This window comes from Crinia signifera, chromosome 5 (assembly GCF_055691185.1).
Source record: "Crinia signifera chromosome 5, ASM5569118v1, whole genome shotgun sequence".
Lineage (NCBI taxonomy): Eukaryota > Metazoa > Chordata > Amphibia > Anura > Myobatrachidae > Crinia > Crinia signifera.
Genome location: NC_139221.1, coordinates 210469527 through 210487775, shown reverse-complemented (window position 1 = coordinate 210487775; position 18249 = coordinate 210469527). Strand labels below are relative to the sequence as shown.

The following is an 18249-nucleotide window of genomic DNA, read 5'->3' as shown; positions in this document are numbered from 1 at the left end:
GAAAAGTAGATTACGGTTTGCCTGGTGCTGTAAGCCAAGGGAGTGTGTAGTGCTTCCTGTGTACTCTGCTACCAATATCCTGTTTTGTGTGCGCTATTGTCATGACGTTTTCTTCCTTTAGAAAGTGTTTGGCAATTTTTCCATGAACTGCTTGATTTTTGTGTGGGCTAAATTGAAAATGTACTTGATTACCAAATGTTGAAACAGACTCGGTAGTACTAGTATATATGTGTGTGTGAATATGTTCCAAATGCACAGTGCTAAAATGTAGAAGCCACGGCTTTATTCCATTACAAGACTGTCCTGTCACACGCAGTATACATGTTTCATATAGAAGATTATTTAGCACAGTCTATAAGAGTTCCACAATCCCCCCCCCCTTTTTTTTTATTTAATTTTTATTATATAAATAGCCACTAGAAGGGGAACTGCATTTATGTTTATCAATCTTCCTTTGCCAAGCGTGCACATTTCTATGAGGGTCCACATTTACTCAATGTATTCTGTACTCAGGGGTAGATTTATTAAGCTCGGTGAAGTGATAAACGGTCTGGTTTTTATCACCGGCCAATCAGCTCCTACCCGTGAAGTTACAGGTTTGGTTTGAAGAATGATAGGTAGGAGCTGATTGGCCGGTGATAAAAACCAGACAGTTTATCACTTCACTGAGCTTAATAAATCTAGACCCCAATGTGGCAATCTTTCACCAGTGTTTAAGCAGTAGGGAACTGTGGGGTAGATTTATTAAGCTCGGTGAAGTGATAAACGGTCTGGTTTTTATCACCAGCCAATCAGTTCCTACCTGTGAAGTTACAGGCTTGATTTGAAATATGACAGGTAGGAGCTGATTGGCCAGTGATAAAAACCAGACAGTTTATCACTTCACCAAGCTTGATAAATCTACCCCTGTGAGACATATGTTGCTGACTTTTACTATTAACACTGCGTTACAAGAAAAAATGATTTTGTCCATCTCTGCCTTAAGTGCTACAAACTCGATTGTACACTATGATTTTGAAAGTGCTACATAATAATTATATCACTACACGCCATCTATTTGTATGCAGAAATAGAAAATGATACAGGCTGGCCTTAGACCTAATAAAAACATGCAAATCACCCATAGAACATTAATCTGCATTATGCACCTGTAAAATAAAAAAAAGTATGTTATCCGTGTTAGGGATTTGTATTGCAGACTGGGAATGTCGTCATAAATCCGTTGAAAACAAGAACTCTGTGTGTTCAACCCAAAAACGTATTTCCAAATACTTTGATATTTAGTTTGTTACATTGGCTTGGTATAGCACAAACACTTTTTAATATGGCTGCCTAAACAGGATCGCAACAATTGGTAGTCTCCTTGGTAATATTTGCTATGTTTGTCCTTTTTCTTAATTTAGAAATAAAATAAGCAGTTTGCTTGAGACACGGTTCAGGCAGCCATTTGGCCACCAGAAGATCTGGTTGAATGTAGCCTTTTGTGCAATGAACATTCATTGTTAATGATAGTAATCAGACATATGACTTGAATGTATTTCTGTGGAGGAGTGTTTGTGATGTTCTGAATGCCTCTGTAACAGCTATATCAAAGAGCCTCAGGCAGGAAGCCCTTGTCCAGTAAATGAACATTGATCGATTCAGACAAGTTTGAGTAATTTCCTGTCATGTCATCTCTGATGTAGCAGTGTCCCAAATTGGAGCACCCTAGGATCTTTGTTAGTGTTCCCTTCATTTACATGGTTTTTGTTCCATTTAGACTGAAACCTTTGGATATTGAGTTTATGAAGCGCCTGCATGAAAAAGTCAATATCATTCCACTCATTGCAAAAGCTGATACCCTCACGCCAGAAGAATGCCAGCAGTTTAAAAAGCAGGTGAGATTTAATCAGCCTAATATTTTATTTCAGGGAAATAATCTGTGTTTCCATTTGTCATTGGGTTTTATTCTGGTTTAAGAGAACAGTGCTTTACATTTCCAGCATAAATGTTTATGTACAACGTTCCTTTCACGTAGAGGTTCAGCATCACTGCGAGAAACCCTAAAATACCCTCTCAAAATACAAACGTTTAGTCTATTTTCTGTACCATTATCATTAACTTTAATTTGTATAGAACCATATTATGCAGCAGTTTGCAATCAATCCATGTTTGATGGACTGTGGGTAAAAACCTTTTAAAAATGCTGCTCCTTTCTAGTGCCCTAGTTGAGATCTTACTTGTGCTGGGTAGACACTAGGATGACAGATGAGCCGTCCAGCTGATCCTCGGATATCTGACATTTGGAAAGTATGCACACTTCCCACTTTTCTTATGACAGGTGTGTCATGCCTGACATCACAACTGGGCAGTATTTACATGTATCCACCCATTTGTGATGTCCGTCACTGGCCGTCTCCGCAGCAAAGATAGCAAAAGATAATTCAGACAAGGTGCATGATTAAATTAAAGTGCAGCTGAGGTAAAGTGCATACCAAGATTAACCACTTGAGTGGTATGCCCGGAGATTTTCCGGGCTCAGCTGCGCTGCCGCAGCGGGCTGTCCCGGAAAATCTCCGGGCATACCACTATTATACAATAGGTGCGCGCCAGTGGTGTCCAGGTGTGCACCACTGGCGCAGCACCTCTACACTGCACCCCCGACCAGCTCCAGCCCCCCAGTCCCCCACTGTTCCCCCCCTTGTACCTCTGCTCCGGCGATCGGAGCTTCCCCGACCCGCCCGCCCACCTGCCTGTCACTTTACAGTGACGTCGGCGGCAGGCTCGGGTATCGGAGCGGCTCGGGGGGACTCGGAAGCGCTCAGGCACCCGACTCCTCCCGAGCCGCGAACATCCCCCAGCCTGCCGCCGACGTCACTGCTAAATGTGACAGGCGGCATAGGGCTGGGGAGAGAGACAGCAGGGAAGCGAGGGGGGGGCTGGCTGCTTCTAGCCTTCTGTGGTGGGTTTTGCTGGGGCAGGATAAACCTGCCCTGGTAGGTTTGTCCTGCCCCAGCAAAACCCACCACTCAAGGGGTTAACCATCTACAAATACTTGAATGGATAACCGTAAGACAAATGGTGGAAACGTACAAAGCGCTCGGTAATAACCAATAGTAATTTAGGTGATAGATATATCACCATATATGACTGTCCATTCCCGATCCTCTGGCAGGAGAATCCAATAGCTGTGGGGATGATTTGAATCAGATCTACAAAAGATAACCTCCCTTATCTCATGGTATTCGCCATGTGTTAGGGGAGGTTTAGAAAAACACAATATAGTGCAGATGACCTTATGGTATAAGGTCATTTTAATAGACCATTACACTTACAGGAAGACAAAAAGGATAGTGTAAAACAGTCCCACTGGCAATGCAGCTACTAGTCTGATCATGCAGTCCCCACTCCGGAATGGGTAAATGGTCTGTGCAGGCAAATCCAGGGCTCACCGCAGCAGTCCTTTTCAGATGGTAAGAGTAGAGCGTCCATCACACGCTAACGCGTATCGGACCAAGTCCTTCATCAGAAGTGTGTCAGCAGCAAGTCTCTGGGTGATCGGCAGAGTGCCTGTACACTGTGCTGCACAGCGAGTGCAATCTGTAAACAACACTTTTCAGACATATGTTTGGTACACATCTCACGTGCCTGCTATATGTTGGATAGTGTGTACCTATCTCTTAGAGCAGTGGTTCCCAGCCTTTTTTGTCTCCCGTACCCCTTGATTAGGCTTTTCGTTTGAGTACCCCCTCGTGAAATTTTTAAGGGCCGTGGCCTAAAAAGGGGTGTGGCCTCATTTGAAGGGTGTGGCTTAACAGGGGCAAGTCATACTGGCAATGACGAGAAAAAAAAAAGTGCAACCACTTGACCACAATATAAGCTCAGCCCATTGTGCGGACAGCATATAAAATAACAGAACACTGTCAAAACTCTATTACTGAAGCAACAGACATTCCAACGGATCACGTTAGCCTTCCAATAGTGCCAGATACACATATGCTCCAATGGTGCCAGGTATGCCCCCACAGTGCCAGAAACAGGAATGCCACCACGGTGCCAGGTATGACCCCATGGTACTGTGTATGCGCCAACAATGCCCCTACAGTGCCAGCAACAAGTATGCCTCCATAGTGCCAGCAACAAGTATGCCCCACAGTGCCAGCAACAAGTATGCCCCACAGTCCCAGCAATGCCCCACAGTGCCAGTAACAAGTATGCCCCACAGTGCTAGCAAGAAATATGCCCCCACAGTGCCAGCAAGAAATATGCCCCCACAGTGCCAGCAAGAAATATGCCCCCACAGTGCCAGCAATAAATATGCCCCCACAGTGCCAGCAATAAATATGCCCCCACAGTGCCAGCAATAAATATGCCCCCACAGTGCCAGCAATAAATATGCCCCCACAGTGCCAGCAATAAATATGCCCCCACAGTGCCAGCAATAAATATGCCCCCACAGTGCCAGCAATATGGTATGCCCACACAGTGCCAGCAATGCCCCCATAGTATTTCCCAGCAGCAGCACACTCACCATTGATGTTGCTGCTGAGGAGAGGACAGTCCAGTGTCCCCCTGCCGTGTAGCTGCCGCCGCTGCTTCTCTCAGGGAAGGATCTCTCCTTCCCTTCACTGTGACTGGGTTGTCCGCCAATCAAAGTTCGCTGGCCGGCTCCTGATTGGCTGCCGGCCCGCAAGCTCTGATTGGCGGACGGGTGGCCAGTCACACGGAAGTACACTGAGGATTAGGAGAGATATGCAATGCACTCTCCTCCCCTCAGTCTCAGAAGCCGGCGCCGCATACCTCAACCTCCAGCAACTTGTCTGACTGCCGCGGCCGCCATTACAGGCCGGGGCCGCCGCGTACCTCCGAGCGGGTGGATGCGTACCCATGGGTACGCATACCACAGGTTGGGAACCACTGTCTTAGAGGTAGCCACTGTGCTCCCCAAGATCAATCATATTAATGCATTAGATCGAAGGGAAATTGGCTGTTACATGTTGTTCCCATAGTATCTGATCTCCCACTTTTTGATGGATGATGTTTCAGAATGGGCGCCAGTGCGATTGAAATGTATATTCCTGGCTTTAAAAGTTTTGGGATTAAAAATTTGTGTTCTAATGATCTTCTTCCGACCAGCAGAACATGCATCATTGTCTCATTAGTACAGCCCTGTGCATTGTGCTGTCTGATCAATAACTGACCGCTCAGTGTATTTTGAGCAGACACTGTTTACTAAGAAGTGACACTAGCGATTATGTATTCAGTAATCAATTTCTCTTTTCCCCTTTTAATCCCCATAATTAATACACCTGATTTTACACTCTAGCAGATACAAGCAATTAAAATGTAAATGAATCCCTTTTTTTATACTCTAAAGGTGTCCATACACATGTCCAATCTAACCTGTTTTCATCCAATTCCAATGGGTTGCGCTAATATATCAAACAAAAATTGTCCAAATGAGTTGTTTGACATCAGATCGAATCTAATGCATGGTCTTGTGCGCATCGGATCCTGACATCCTACCATGTTTCCCCGATGATAAGAATTAGAATACATTTATTTTATTTTTTTCGGTCCAAAAAACACCATATGGCTTCTTTTCGGGGTAGGTCTTTAACTAACATTGACAGTAATTTCAATAAACAATTGTGAACAAAAAATCTACCTTTTTCCAGAAAAGCTCATGTCATCTTTTTTTAAACATCATCATAAATGTAACTGTACTCTCCTCCGCTCCTCTGCTGTAAATGATGCCGGCACACATGCCAGCGTACAACAGCTGCAGATTGACTATCCTGTGCCCAATGTATTTTTTTTTTTTTTTTTTAGATACTTACAGATCTGTAGGGCACAATTTCCCTCTGACCCCCCTACTATTCAAGATTCACCAATTAAACGTTTGCTATTGTCATTTGGTGACCTAAGATAATACTATTAATTTACCCAGATTTGTTAGCTTAGTTCCATGACAATAATCTCTCTCACCTTAGAAAACTTTTGGAGGGAGACCTGGGACCTTTGTCTCGGGTAACCTGGGATACAGCCTTGGCTAGTCCTCACATATCTCCAATTTTGTCTAGGTTTCAACAAATCCAATTATTTATACTGCATAGAGTATATCGAACTCCCATAAGATTACTTAAAATGGGAGGCAGAACTGACGCTAGCTGTCACAAATGCGTCTCACTGGATGGTTCATTCTGACATCTAATGTTGTCATGCCTGGTGATATGCAAGTTCTGGCAGGAGACTACTCTAATTATAGCAGCATCTGGTATCCCATCCGACATTTTTACCCCGTTGGTATGCATTTTAGCATCATTTGAAGAAGATATTTTAGATAAAACCCACTCAACGATATGTTATTAACTTATTTACTTTGGTAAAAGTGTGTATTGCACAATCGTGACACTGTGCGGCATGAAAAATGTGCTTATATTTCCAGACAATCAGATATAAAATATCATAATATATGGAACAAATGGTTGGTTGGACTCTCCCCGCATCTAGATGTTGACAATGGTTAAACACCATTTTGTTTTCATGTTGTTGAGCGCTCCTTCGTCAGGCTTGTGCCTAGCAAATCTAATTCGCCACTAAGACCACCTAGCTTATTAATGATAAGCTATAATATACCATGTCAATATATTCACCTCACTCTTTCAAGGTCAGATGGGTCGTGCGTCCTTGTGTGTGACAGGAATTTTATATACACCAACTCTACCAAATACGTCGTACCAGACACCAATGTAAACGTTTATTACTTTGGTATTTATGCATGTTCTTACAGTAATTGTACATGAATACAGCTGTGTATGTACTAAATGTCTTTGTTTACAAGCAAAAATATCAATAAAAATGATTTAGTAAACATTTTAAGTCATAAATGTATTTTCTTGAAATTAGTATTTCCTGTGTTTTAATTCACTTTTTTTTTTTTTTTACAGATAATGAAAGAAATCCAGGAACACAAAATTAAGATCTATGAATTTCCAGAAACAGATGATGAAGAAGAAAATAAGTTGGTGAAAAAAATAAAGGTTTGCGTTACAATAAATGACACCTTTATTTTACCGACTTAGAGTAAATAAAGGGTCTCTGAAGGTTAAACAAGTGTCTAATGAATCAGATTTGTTTTTTCCTTCTATTTTTACAGTAAAAATATAACCATTTTTCCTCCTCAATTTCTCTAAGCTACCTTAGTCCTGTCATAATTAGTATGGATTGTGGTGGAAGAAGTGGTGATAGTGGTTATGTGAGTTTAGGAAAGCTCTAAGGGGCATACACACAGGTGTGTGTGTCCACTATCAGGGGTGTATGCCCCTTACAAACAATTTTCATCCATTTCTAAGTGATCTGGCTTGTTCTAGCTTAGCTCTAGGCTTTACGCTGTCGCTCAGCACAGGCTCCCCTTTCACCCAGTGTGTACAGGGCTTAAGCTTGGTACACTCAATGAGCGATCTTAGTGGTGGTGGTTACCCATGGGTTGTTGGCATCAGAAAGCAGCATGGCCCTCCTTAGCAATGCCTTCCCATGTCTGTATATGCAGTATGACATTTGTTAACTAACTGCAGGAGCGAATGTTGGTAACGCTATAGTGCGCACACACTAGACTATATTGTGAACTATTATCCTCCAGTGTGCATGCACCTTTAGTCACTGCATCAGGACCTAGATACTTTAATCTTCAGACCAGAATAAAAATAAATAAAAGGCAGATTAATCAGCTTAGAGTATAGATGATGTGATTGTCTTGTAATCATGTAGTAAGTCTTTTTTTTCTTTTTTGTTTGTTTATTAGGACCGTTTACCACTTGCTGTGGTGGGTAGTAACACGATCATAGAGGTGAATGGCAAACGAGTCAGAGGAAGACAGTATCCATGGGGTGTTGCAGAAGGTAATAATACAATATACAGCAGTGATTCTTCCACTATTTTTACTCCTTTGTTATTCACTTACTGTGCATACATCTTCACACAACGTTTCCCTTTTGTTGTTGAACTGGAGGTTTGAGTCTGTCTTTCTTTCCAATGATATTCACATCCAAAATATTTATTGTAATGTCCAACACAGAGAACAGAGCAAAGTTGAAATTCCTTGTGGGTGATCTTGGTTTTATCATACTTAGTTTTATCTTATTGCGTTTTGGTTGCTGGCTTGTAGCACAGTTTCTGGAGTAGCGTTTATACAGGGAGGACGTGTTTTATTATTACGGCTATTTTCATCTTGATTATCTCTTAAGGTTGTCATTCTTGCTTTTCTCTGCATAAAATACTTTTATCCGCCTTCCTCTTGGCGACACAGGAGGGTGCCTATGGAGCTTGGAACTTAAACGCAACTTCTGCACACATGGCTAGAAGGGGAGGTGTTAATCCTTGACTAAACCTCCTTCTGATTGTCACTCACCACAGGCTTTAGGGGAACAAAAAAAATGTATTTTTAAGTACTGTTAATGCATATTTTATACTATATTAACTTATATTGTGAGGGGTTAACCATTACTCTGTATTTAGTTAGGATGTATTATTGGTTCATTTATTGAAATCTTGTGTAGGTTTTATCGCTACTGCTTTATAATGTGAAACAGGTTTCAAAATTACTGCCCCACCCCCCCTCTACCTCACTAAGTGGGGGCAGGGGTAATCATCATCTGAGTGTAAAACGTCCATTTTTATCTGTTCTTCCAAAGTTTTTTTTTTTTTTTTTTTAAATCAGTGTATCTTTTTGCACTACGAAAACACACATGATACAGACCCATTTTTGATGAAAACTTAGCTGATTATTCAGGCTAATTAAATATGCCACAGTGAGCCAATTACCCCCAATCAGCTTTATGTAGAGATTAGTCTTCACCCTGGAAAAGGATGTACAAAGTGGCACCTGTGGTTAAGTCTCAGAAATGCTGACTACCCTGTGTACTTCATGCCTTAGAAGGATACATAAAAAAGATGGATCGCCATTTTGACTTAATAAAGGGTTAAATTTATAACAAATAATTGTTACCTGTTTAGGACAACTCTGTATCTACAATTACCAATATTAGACACATTAAAATATACTTCAAAGAACGCTTAACACATGAACACTGTGAGGAAACCACCCTTGGCTGGGAAGGTGGTTACCTTTGGTGGGATTCAAATCACTTGGGCAGACAAGACTATATTAAAAATTAAGTCTTTATTCTGACCGCACAACAGAAAAAGATGCTCACATGGTACAGGATAATTGGTAGCATAGATCCTCCAGCAGCCTCTGGCAGTCAGCACCATGAAATATGCAATCTGCAGCCTTACCACTACCGTTAGCTAGACAGTCCTGTGTCCTGCTAGGGTTTCCTCTGATAAACAGGATCCACCAGGATAGAATGACCTCCGTTGAGAAACTGTTCTCTTTGTATACCTGGCTGGCAGATCCCCTCTGGTGTCACAAAGTCTACTAGGGGTTAGGTCAGATATACCAATGCTAGGTCAGCCAGTATAGTGCAGCAGAGACCCATTGTACAACCCCTGGGAGGTCTTAATTTTTTTTTAATTATTTATTTCAAGCAATTAGTTATAATTGATGCAGTTAGTAAGCTGAAAATATAGCAGATGTTATTGCTGACTTTAGAGGCATCGAAAAAGGTAGGACTCCAACTGATCCCTTAATACAAGGCATTGTTGCAGATCTTAATATACACACCTGGCAATTCGCTTTTTAGAAAGCAGATTGGTTGATATCATCATAGTTACCAGTCACTGGTGTTATACGCCTGATGATTCCAAATTACGTGGCTATTAATGATCGGTCCCGATGCTCCCTTGCTTGTATAAAAAGTGCCCGAGGTCTCAGTGGACGTAAAGGACTATGCCGGCCTGCAATGATGGTGCCGCATCCAGCGGCTAAGTTCCCGGTCCTGTTGGGTTGGATGCTAGTAATGAGTGCAGCCGCTGATTTAGTAGCAGCAGACTCTCTCCACAACTCGACTCTGCTTGGTCGGGGTGCTTGTTGCCCAGCTTGTAGTTTAGTATAACCGCCCGATGCTGGGCAATTTGGGGCTGCTGTTCCAGGTTGATGCGGGCTAGGGGTTTCCGTAGTGGCAGACTTTTTGCACAGCTCAACCCTGCTCAGACAGGGTGTTTGCTGCCTGGCTTGTAGATAGCTGTACTCGCCCTATGCTGGGCTGTTTGTGGCCGCAGTTTCAAAGTTGCTTCTGGTTAGGGGAAACTTTTGCACGCACCGGTGTTCTGCTAACTGGAGTTGGAGATTATTCTAAGTGTTCAGGTGTCAGACTGGTTGTGGACTGATGCGTTTCTCAGCCTACCACAATACTTGGCAGTTTCCTCCTTAGACGACTCTGATTCCCAGAAGCAGAAGACTGAGCTTCTGCTTCTCAGTCGGCAGAATAATAATAGGATGAATCTAGTATTTAGCAGTTTTGAATTGTAGAATATGATGCAGGTAATATTTAAGAGGCTGTGTAGTAGTTAAGCAGGTTTTGGATATTCAGGGTTCTGAAGGAAGCTGAGCTTGCAGATTGCATTATGTAAGAGGCACAAAAAGAAGTCTGGACTCTTTTGAACTTCAGGTACTCGTCACTGATGCATGGCAACATCTGGATAATAAAATTCTGTCCGTCTATTTTATGTCCCTTTATCCCTTAGCCCGTTCAGATAGAGAAAAATGGGAAAATCCACCTATTGTAGACACTAACATTTATATAATAAAGCAACTATTTCTGGTGCGGTCATCCTTACGGATAGTTAAGATTGGAAAATTTAATTCAATGCACGCTCAAGTCTATTTATATAGCTGCTGGTGCATCCTTAGGCCAATATTAATTTTATAAAGTGGTTGAAAAATAGGCTGGGATGTTATAGGCTGGGATGTTGCACTCTGAGATCAAACCCACTACAACTTGTAGAGTATTTCAAGGAGTCTTCTAATTACCTTGGTGAGGTGGTTTGATGCCACCACACCAGGCAAATGCTTAAAGCAGTGGTTCCCAAACTGTGTGCCGTGGCTCCCTGGGGTGCCTCGGGACACATGCAGGGGTGCCGCGGCTTGGTGGTCCAGGACAAAGTCAAATTATTAATGGTAATTATTTAGGAGCAAAACCAGTGCTGGGGGCTGCCAATCATAGAATGTGTACAAACAGAAGCAAATCCTGCCCTTTACCACATAACTGACCCTAAGAATCGCATATAAACCCAATCTAATTAATTTTTTTGGACCTGGGGGTGCCGTGAAAAAAATTCTGATTTTCTAGGGTGCCGTGAATCAAAAAAGATTGGGAACCCCTGGCTTAAAGAATAAAAGCTGCCCCAGCTGTCATACACACCAGGAAATATAGGATTTCCAAATTATATCAAAGGGTTTTCCTATGTCCCCTTTTAATCTTGCTTGATCACACAGGTGAATTAATTAGTACCCGAGTTATTTTCATTAAACCATCTGTGCTGAAGCCTGGATATAAATAAAACCTGTTTTAGAAATAGTTATACATATCTCAGTATCAGGCGCTGAAGGGGTTCAACAACAGATATCCACTTCCCTTTCTTGTGGGTATGGTACATACGAAAAAATAAATAGGTGGATATAGTGAAGTACAGTTTAGATACATATACTTTAATTGACACTAATATGACAAACAGTGCTTAGACAGGTCACAATCTGATCCTGCTCGCACATCCACAGTAACAATACAATGGTTTAAAATAAATCCATAAAGAGCCTTTCTGTCCGGCTCGGAAGGAGTAACAATTACCGAATGATGAGAACTGAGTGCCAGTTCAAAATAAGCTCAGGTGAATATGTCCCGGGGCAAACTCACGAGTCTCAGCTCCCCATCAATTCAGCGTGTCTCCTCCGGGTCAGGCAGGCAGTGCTCCAATAAGGTGACCAACGCGTTTCAACTCCCTCTGGAGTCTTTTTCAAGGTCCAAGTCAGTGTATGAATTAATGTGGCTCCTGTCCGGTTTAAATATCCTTCCTACTCACGTATTAGTGAGTGCAGGTGCCGCTGACCGGAAGTGACGAACGGCGATTCCCGTCACGTCACCTCCGTCTCTGATTCGCGTCATCTGTTGCCATGGTATCCAAGACGCGTAGGAACTTCTGTACGGAGGTGATGCGCGGCCGCCCCCGTCACGTCACTGCCGCGTCAGCGTCTAATCCCGTTGCCATGGTGCTGATCGGCGTCTGCCGTATCAGCGTCTGGTTCTGTTACCATGGTAGTTTATTGCGGGGATGCCGGAAATGAATGTCTTCTCCGTAACATTGCCCCGGCTTTCAATTCCTATGGAATTAATAACACTGTCAATACATAAACTCGTAGATAGATGCAGTATTCATATCTGAGTGTATATTATTGGTATTCATACACCCAAAGATTAGAAAGTGCACGTGCATAATCATTATTCATACAGACAAAGTGCTAGTGCATGCTGCTCTTTAAAGTGACAGTGCATAAAAACACAAATTATATCACAATAATATATACGATAAAAGCGAAGTATTTCATTTTCAAAAATAATCTAAAAACATTATAAAAACCACTTAATTTCATAATCCGCATTCAAGCCTTTCGGTATTAAAGTGCCTAGTTCGTAAATTAATTTCATTTCTGCTTTGGCTAGTTGGGTGGCGAGATCTCTTTGTCGCCAATGCCCCTTTATCCATTTTAGACCACAGAATCTAGTGATATGATCAACATTTTTTTGATGGCATTTACTAAAGTGAGTCGATAAAGCATGGGTTTCGAGGCCCTTCTTTATGTTACGAATATGTTCACTAAGTCTCACTTTGAAGGGCCTTGATGTTCTCCCAATGTACCATAAATTACAGGAGCATTGTATTCCGTATACCAAATTTTTTGTATTACATGTCATGAAATCATTGATTTTAAAAACATCTGCATTTATTTTTATTTCACTCAGTCTCTGCCCGGTTCCTTGTATGTGCCTACAGCCGATGCATGTTCCACATCTAAAAAAACCTTTCGATTTTACAGTAGAAATGGTTTTAGTGGGTGGTATTGCACTATGTACCAATTTGGAACTCAGATTAGCTGCTCGACGGTATATACATTTTGGCTTAGGGGGTAATAGTGGCCCTATAACCGGGTCCTTCTGGATGATGTTCCAATGTTTGTTTAGTGTTTTTTCTATGGACTTATATTGATTATTAAATGATGTAATAAAAGCGAAGTCTAGATTATTATCATTGGTTTTCTTCTCTTTAGGTCTAAGAAGTGTTTCTTGTGTAATCTTTGTAACTTCTTGCTTCACTTTTTCTACCTGCATCTCATTATAATTAGAGGCTAAAAACTTATTTTGCAAGCCTTCTGCTTGTTGGTTGAAAATTTCTTGTTCAGAGCAGTTTCTTTTTATCCTCCTGAACTGTCCCCCCGGAATTGCTTGTAGCCAATTGGGGTGGTGACAGCTTGACGCCGGGATAAAAGCCCCTGAGTCTGTTGGCTTGGTAAAGTTTTTTGTGTGTATTGTATTGTTAGCAATATAAACTGTTAAGTCTAAAAAGTTCACCTCAGTATTGCTACAGGAGAAAGTGAATTCAATATTTAAATGGTTACTATTTAAAAAGGTATAAAATTCTTTTAAAATGGGTTCCTCCCCCTTCCAAATAAAAAATACATCGTCTATGTATCTCCGCCACGACACCAGGTTCGCTCCGAATGGGTTGTGGGTCCATATGTTGTTTTGCTCCCACTGGCCCATAAAAATGTTGGCATAACTCGGAGCGAACCTGGTGCCCATGGCGGTCCCTCTCTGTTGGAGATAAAATTGTTCTTTGTATAAAAAGTAATTATTATATAAAATCAGTTTAACACCCTCTAAAATGAAATCTTGTAATGAACGAGGTAGGTCACTTTTTCTCAGGTAGGTTTCTGTGGCTTTAATACCTTCTTCATGGGCAATTATAGTATATAGTGCCCGTACATCTGCTGTGACCAGTAACATGTCGGGGGTCCATTCGATAGTTTTTAAGTAAGAAATAAATTCTTTTGTATCCTTTAGGTGGGAGATGTTAGTCCCTACCAGTGGCTGTAGATGATGGTCTATAAAGGCCGACAGGTTAGCTGTCACAGAATCAATCCCGGCCACAATCGGCCTTCCTGGGGGATTTTGACTGTCCTTGTGGACCTTCGGCAAGATATATATTACTGGTGTTACAGGTTCTTTGTTTATCAAGAAGGTCGCCTCTTTATCTGTTATGGTGTTATTAACCTCAAATTTATTAACCAATGTTATGAGTTCTTTTAATATCCTTTCTGTTGGGTCTTTTTTAAGAAGACTGTACGTGCTTGAATCATCCAATTGGCGTTGGATTTCTGCCTCGTACATCTCTTTAGACATGATGACCACCCCCCCGCCTTTGTCGGCGGGTTTAATCACTATGGTGCTATCGTCTTGTAACTCTTTGAGGGCTTTTCTTTCTTTTGCGGTAAGGTTCTTTTTAGGGATTTTTTGGTCTATTTTTTCTAGATCTTCTATCACTAGTTTCATGAATGTTTCTATAAAATTCCCTCTTACATGGGTGGGATTGAAAATGGATTTGGGTCTGAAGCCCGATTGGACCATCGGTTCTTCTGACCCTTCCTCCCCCTCTTTCATCAAAAAGAATTTTTTCAAACTCAGTTTTCTTATATATTTGTTAACGTCAATGAAGACGTTGAATCGGTTAATAGATGTGGACGGTGCGTATTTTAGGCCCTTTTCTAATAAGGATCTTTCTGCTTCCAGCAGAATATGGTTGCTTAAATTAAATATTTTTGTGGTGCCAGGCTTTGGTATGTCTACGTCTATTCCATTATTTTCTTCCCTTATTTCTATAGTGTTGGGATTTTTATTACGTGACTTTTTGTTTTTTCGTTTATGTTGGCCGTTTAATTTCCTCCTAATTAGTCTATTCTTTTTATTGCCTGCTCTGCACCCTCGTTTTTTTCGAATTATTTTATCCTGCTGTGCTCTCTCCTGTGAAAAGGGGTATCCACGTTTTCCAATGGACCATATTTGTTGTATGTTCTTATCGGTGATCTCTCTCTATCGTTCCTATATCTATATTTGGGTATAGGCCTATAATTTTGTGGGCTATTTCTATCTCTGTTGTAAGTGATTTTTCTCTCCCTGTCTCCGGTTGGTTCATAGTTACCGTAGTATGTATTTTCTATTTCTCTATGGTCATATCTTGGTCTATTAGGATAAACTCTCCTTTGTACTCTATCTCTAGATTGTTCCAAGTTATATGTGGGTCTCTCATAGTGGTCTCTCCTTGTTTGCTGCCTCCGGTGTGGTGGGATCCATTTCCTTTTAGGGGTGTGTCTCCTAATCACTTCTGGTTCAATTATTATCCCCCCATTTATAACGTCTTGGATACCATGGCAACAGATGACGCGAATCAGAGACGGAGGTGACGTGACGGGAATCGCCGTTCGTCACTTCCGGTCAGCGGCACCTGCACTCACTAATACGTGAGTAGGAAGGATATTTAAACCGGACAGGAGCCACATTAATTCATACACTGACTTGGACCTTGAAAAAGACTCCAGAGGGAGTTGAAACGCGTTGGTCACCTTATTGGAGCACTGCCTGCCTGACCCGGAGGAGACACGCTGAATTGATGGGGAGCTGAGACTCGTGAGTTTGCCCCGGGACATATTCACCTGAGCTTATTTTGAACTGGCACTCAGTTCTCATCATTCGAAAACCTGCACTGTTGGTGTGCCTTGAGGACCATGGTTGGGAATGCCTGTGCTAGACTTTTAAGACAATGGCCTAGAAGTGGATCTTTGGCTTAGTTATAAAGCTCAGGTTTATGCACTCTATTTACAGAGAACGTTAGTGTTCATTCCTGATGATCACACTTTTTTGCAGGTAGAGCTTGTTCTTATACTGGAAGACTCAAAGCCTTGCTTTCCAGTTCTCCTTCCTTAAGCCCTATACGCACTGGATGGTATGAGTGATATCACTCATTTTGGTTTTGTTTTTAAAGTTCTGCTCGATGGAAGAAGCGCGCTCCTGCTAGTCGTCAAAAATCCCCACCATGATCTCTGTATGTAGAAATGAGGGAGCGCATCACTAATGAGGGCCATGCTGCACAACGTGTTCTCCGCTCCCCCTCTTTACTGGTGACCAGTGTGGATCATTCAGGTTCATCTAGAGCAGACATGTCCAAACTATGGCCCTCCAGCTGTTGTGAAACTACAAGTCCCATCATGCCTTGCCATCGTTTTAGCATTGACGATGTGTAACCTGGTTGTCTAGATGTACCTTTGCAAGGTTTTCTAAATTTGATACATGTGTAAACATTTTACACAGTACAACACTGCTTATTAGACCATAAGCCTTTTCAAAAACCTTGCTAGTCATATTGTCAATTTTGATTGGAGTTGTATTCACAAGTTAATTTCCCCGGGGGCCCCCATAACCCTTGATCCAGCCTTTCAATTTAGTTTCTGTCTGATAGGACTAGACAGAGTAACAGTCACAACAGGATGCGAGGCGAAGCAGGGAATCCTGTAATAGCGGATGGTATTTACCTTTGCCACTTCCCACATGTTGGTCATGGAACTTTCAGAGCGTTCCAAGATATCACACCTCTACGGTCTACAAACACTTCTGCTATTCACATACTTACTCCTCACATACCAGCTCATGATAAAAGCAGAAACCCTTTATAGGAGAATGAAAAGGCAATATTGGCCACATAACAAAAGAAAACACTCTAGAAAAGGAAAAAGTGAAGGCTTCCTAAACCGTTCAGAAGAGAAGAAGAAATGTAATGCTAAGGATAATCTATATCAGTGGTTCCCAACCCTGGTCCTCAAGTACCCCCAACAGTGCACGTTTTCCAGGTCACCCAGCAGGTGCACTCATTATTCAGACACATTTTAAAAGATCCACAGGTGGAGCTAATTATGTCACTTGTGATTCTGTGTGGGGACCTGGAAAACGTGCGCTGTTGGGGGTACTTGAGGACCAGGGTTGGGAACCACTGATCTATATCATGAGCATGCTAGGTGATGGGGAAGAGTAAGTGACAGGAGGAAAGGGAGAAAAACCCAGGCAGCACTGTTGACAGTATCTAGGGGGTGTATGTTATGGCAGGAACTACAGTAGTGCCAATGTCCATGTGCTTTTAGTTGTCTGCATTTCTGCAAATCGATCATGGGAATATTTTGTGTTACTGTATTCCATCCCCCACATCTGAAAAAGGAACCTGCCAACACAATATCAAACACCATGAATTGGCAACAAAAGTAGAGTATCAGAAGCATATGCTGATTTGCAATATCAGTGTGCATGCAAGATGTTTGCCTCTACATAGTAGACATTATAAGCCCCAAGTCCCTGTTACAGGACAACTGCTATGTTCTGTTAATGCATCAAGCAGCAGTGGTAGAAAATATTGATGACAGGACATTGCCTTATGAGTAGGCAATCCGAGTCCAGTTCAGAAGGCTAAATTGCAGAATACAAAGCTCTAGTTACAGTAGCCGATCAGTAAGAGCATTGTATCTGAATGTAATCTCTACTACAAAAGTACAGTGCGTGTGTGAATAATTTATTACCATATTATACATTTCCACTTCAATGTAGTCTACTATTTTTTTCCATTTACACTAAAAATGTGGGTAGAGTGCCAGTTTAAAGTAAGGAAATGCTTTGGCTTGCATGTGTTTAGCTGGCAGGATACAGAGTTTTGGCATCGAAATCCAACAGCTGCACTAGAAGTAAAAGTGTCTTTCATCCTTTTTTTTTCCCCCCCAGAAAGTAGTAATCTGATGCACAGAGTCTTTCTCAGGTGGAAGCTGGTTTAGGGTCTTGTGGTGGTCTGCTCTACCCGCTCAGTTCTTCATAATGAATTATGCCAGTCTTACATATTAGTAAGGACTTCTAATGTATTGTACAAATACGCAAATCCCCTCCCCACCAACTAGGATTTCAAGGTCATAGCAATTTATCATTTGTATTATACAGTTTTTGCATGTTAACAGCCTGCATCTAGCTGATGTGCTTAAGCTGGGTACACACATATTCAAATGTCGGGCCGTTCTTCCGTTCTGGGACGAACGGCTGTTCGATTGTATAGGTGTGTACGCTGGCCCGAATCCCTCTGTACGATCGATTAACGGCCAAAAACTGTCTTGTCCGTCCATACTCGGTCGGTCGAAGGTTCAGTGCTGTTTAATATTCATCCGACAGGACGGGCCCATATCGGAACAAAAGTGCAGTGTGTACACACGTTCGATCGATATGCTGGTCGTTC

At 41.9% G+C, this 18249-nt stretch overlaps 1 protein-coding gene across 6 annotated transcripts in view; it reads left to right on the top strand.

Moving 5' to 3' along the window:
- Nucleotides 1-18249, top strand: part of SEPTIN7 (septin 7) — a 358518-nt gene that overhangs the window by 319460 nt on the left and 20809 nt on the right. For all 6 annotated transcript variants that reach the window (XM_083188501.1, XM_083188502.1, XM_083188498.1 and 3 more), the window contains 3 exons: nt 1760-1877; nt 6930-7022; nt 7784-7880. In XM_083188501.1, the coding sequence (XP_083044627.1) occupies nt 1760-1877; nt 6930-7022; nt 7784-7880 (308 nt within the window). The remainder of the gene's footprint in view (nt 1-1759; nt 1878-6929; nt 7023-7783; nt 7881-18249) is intronic.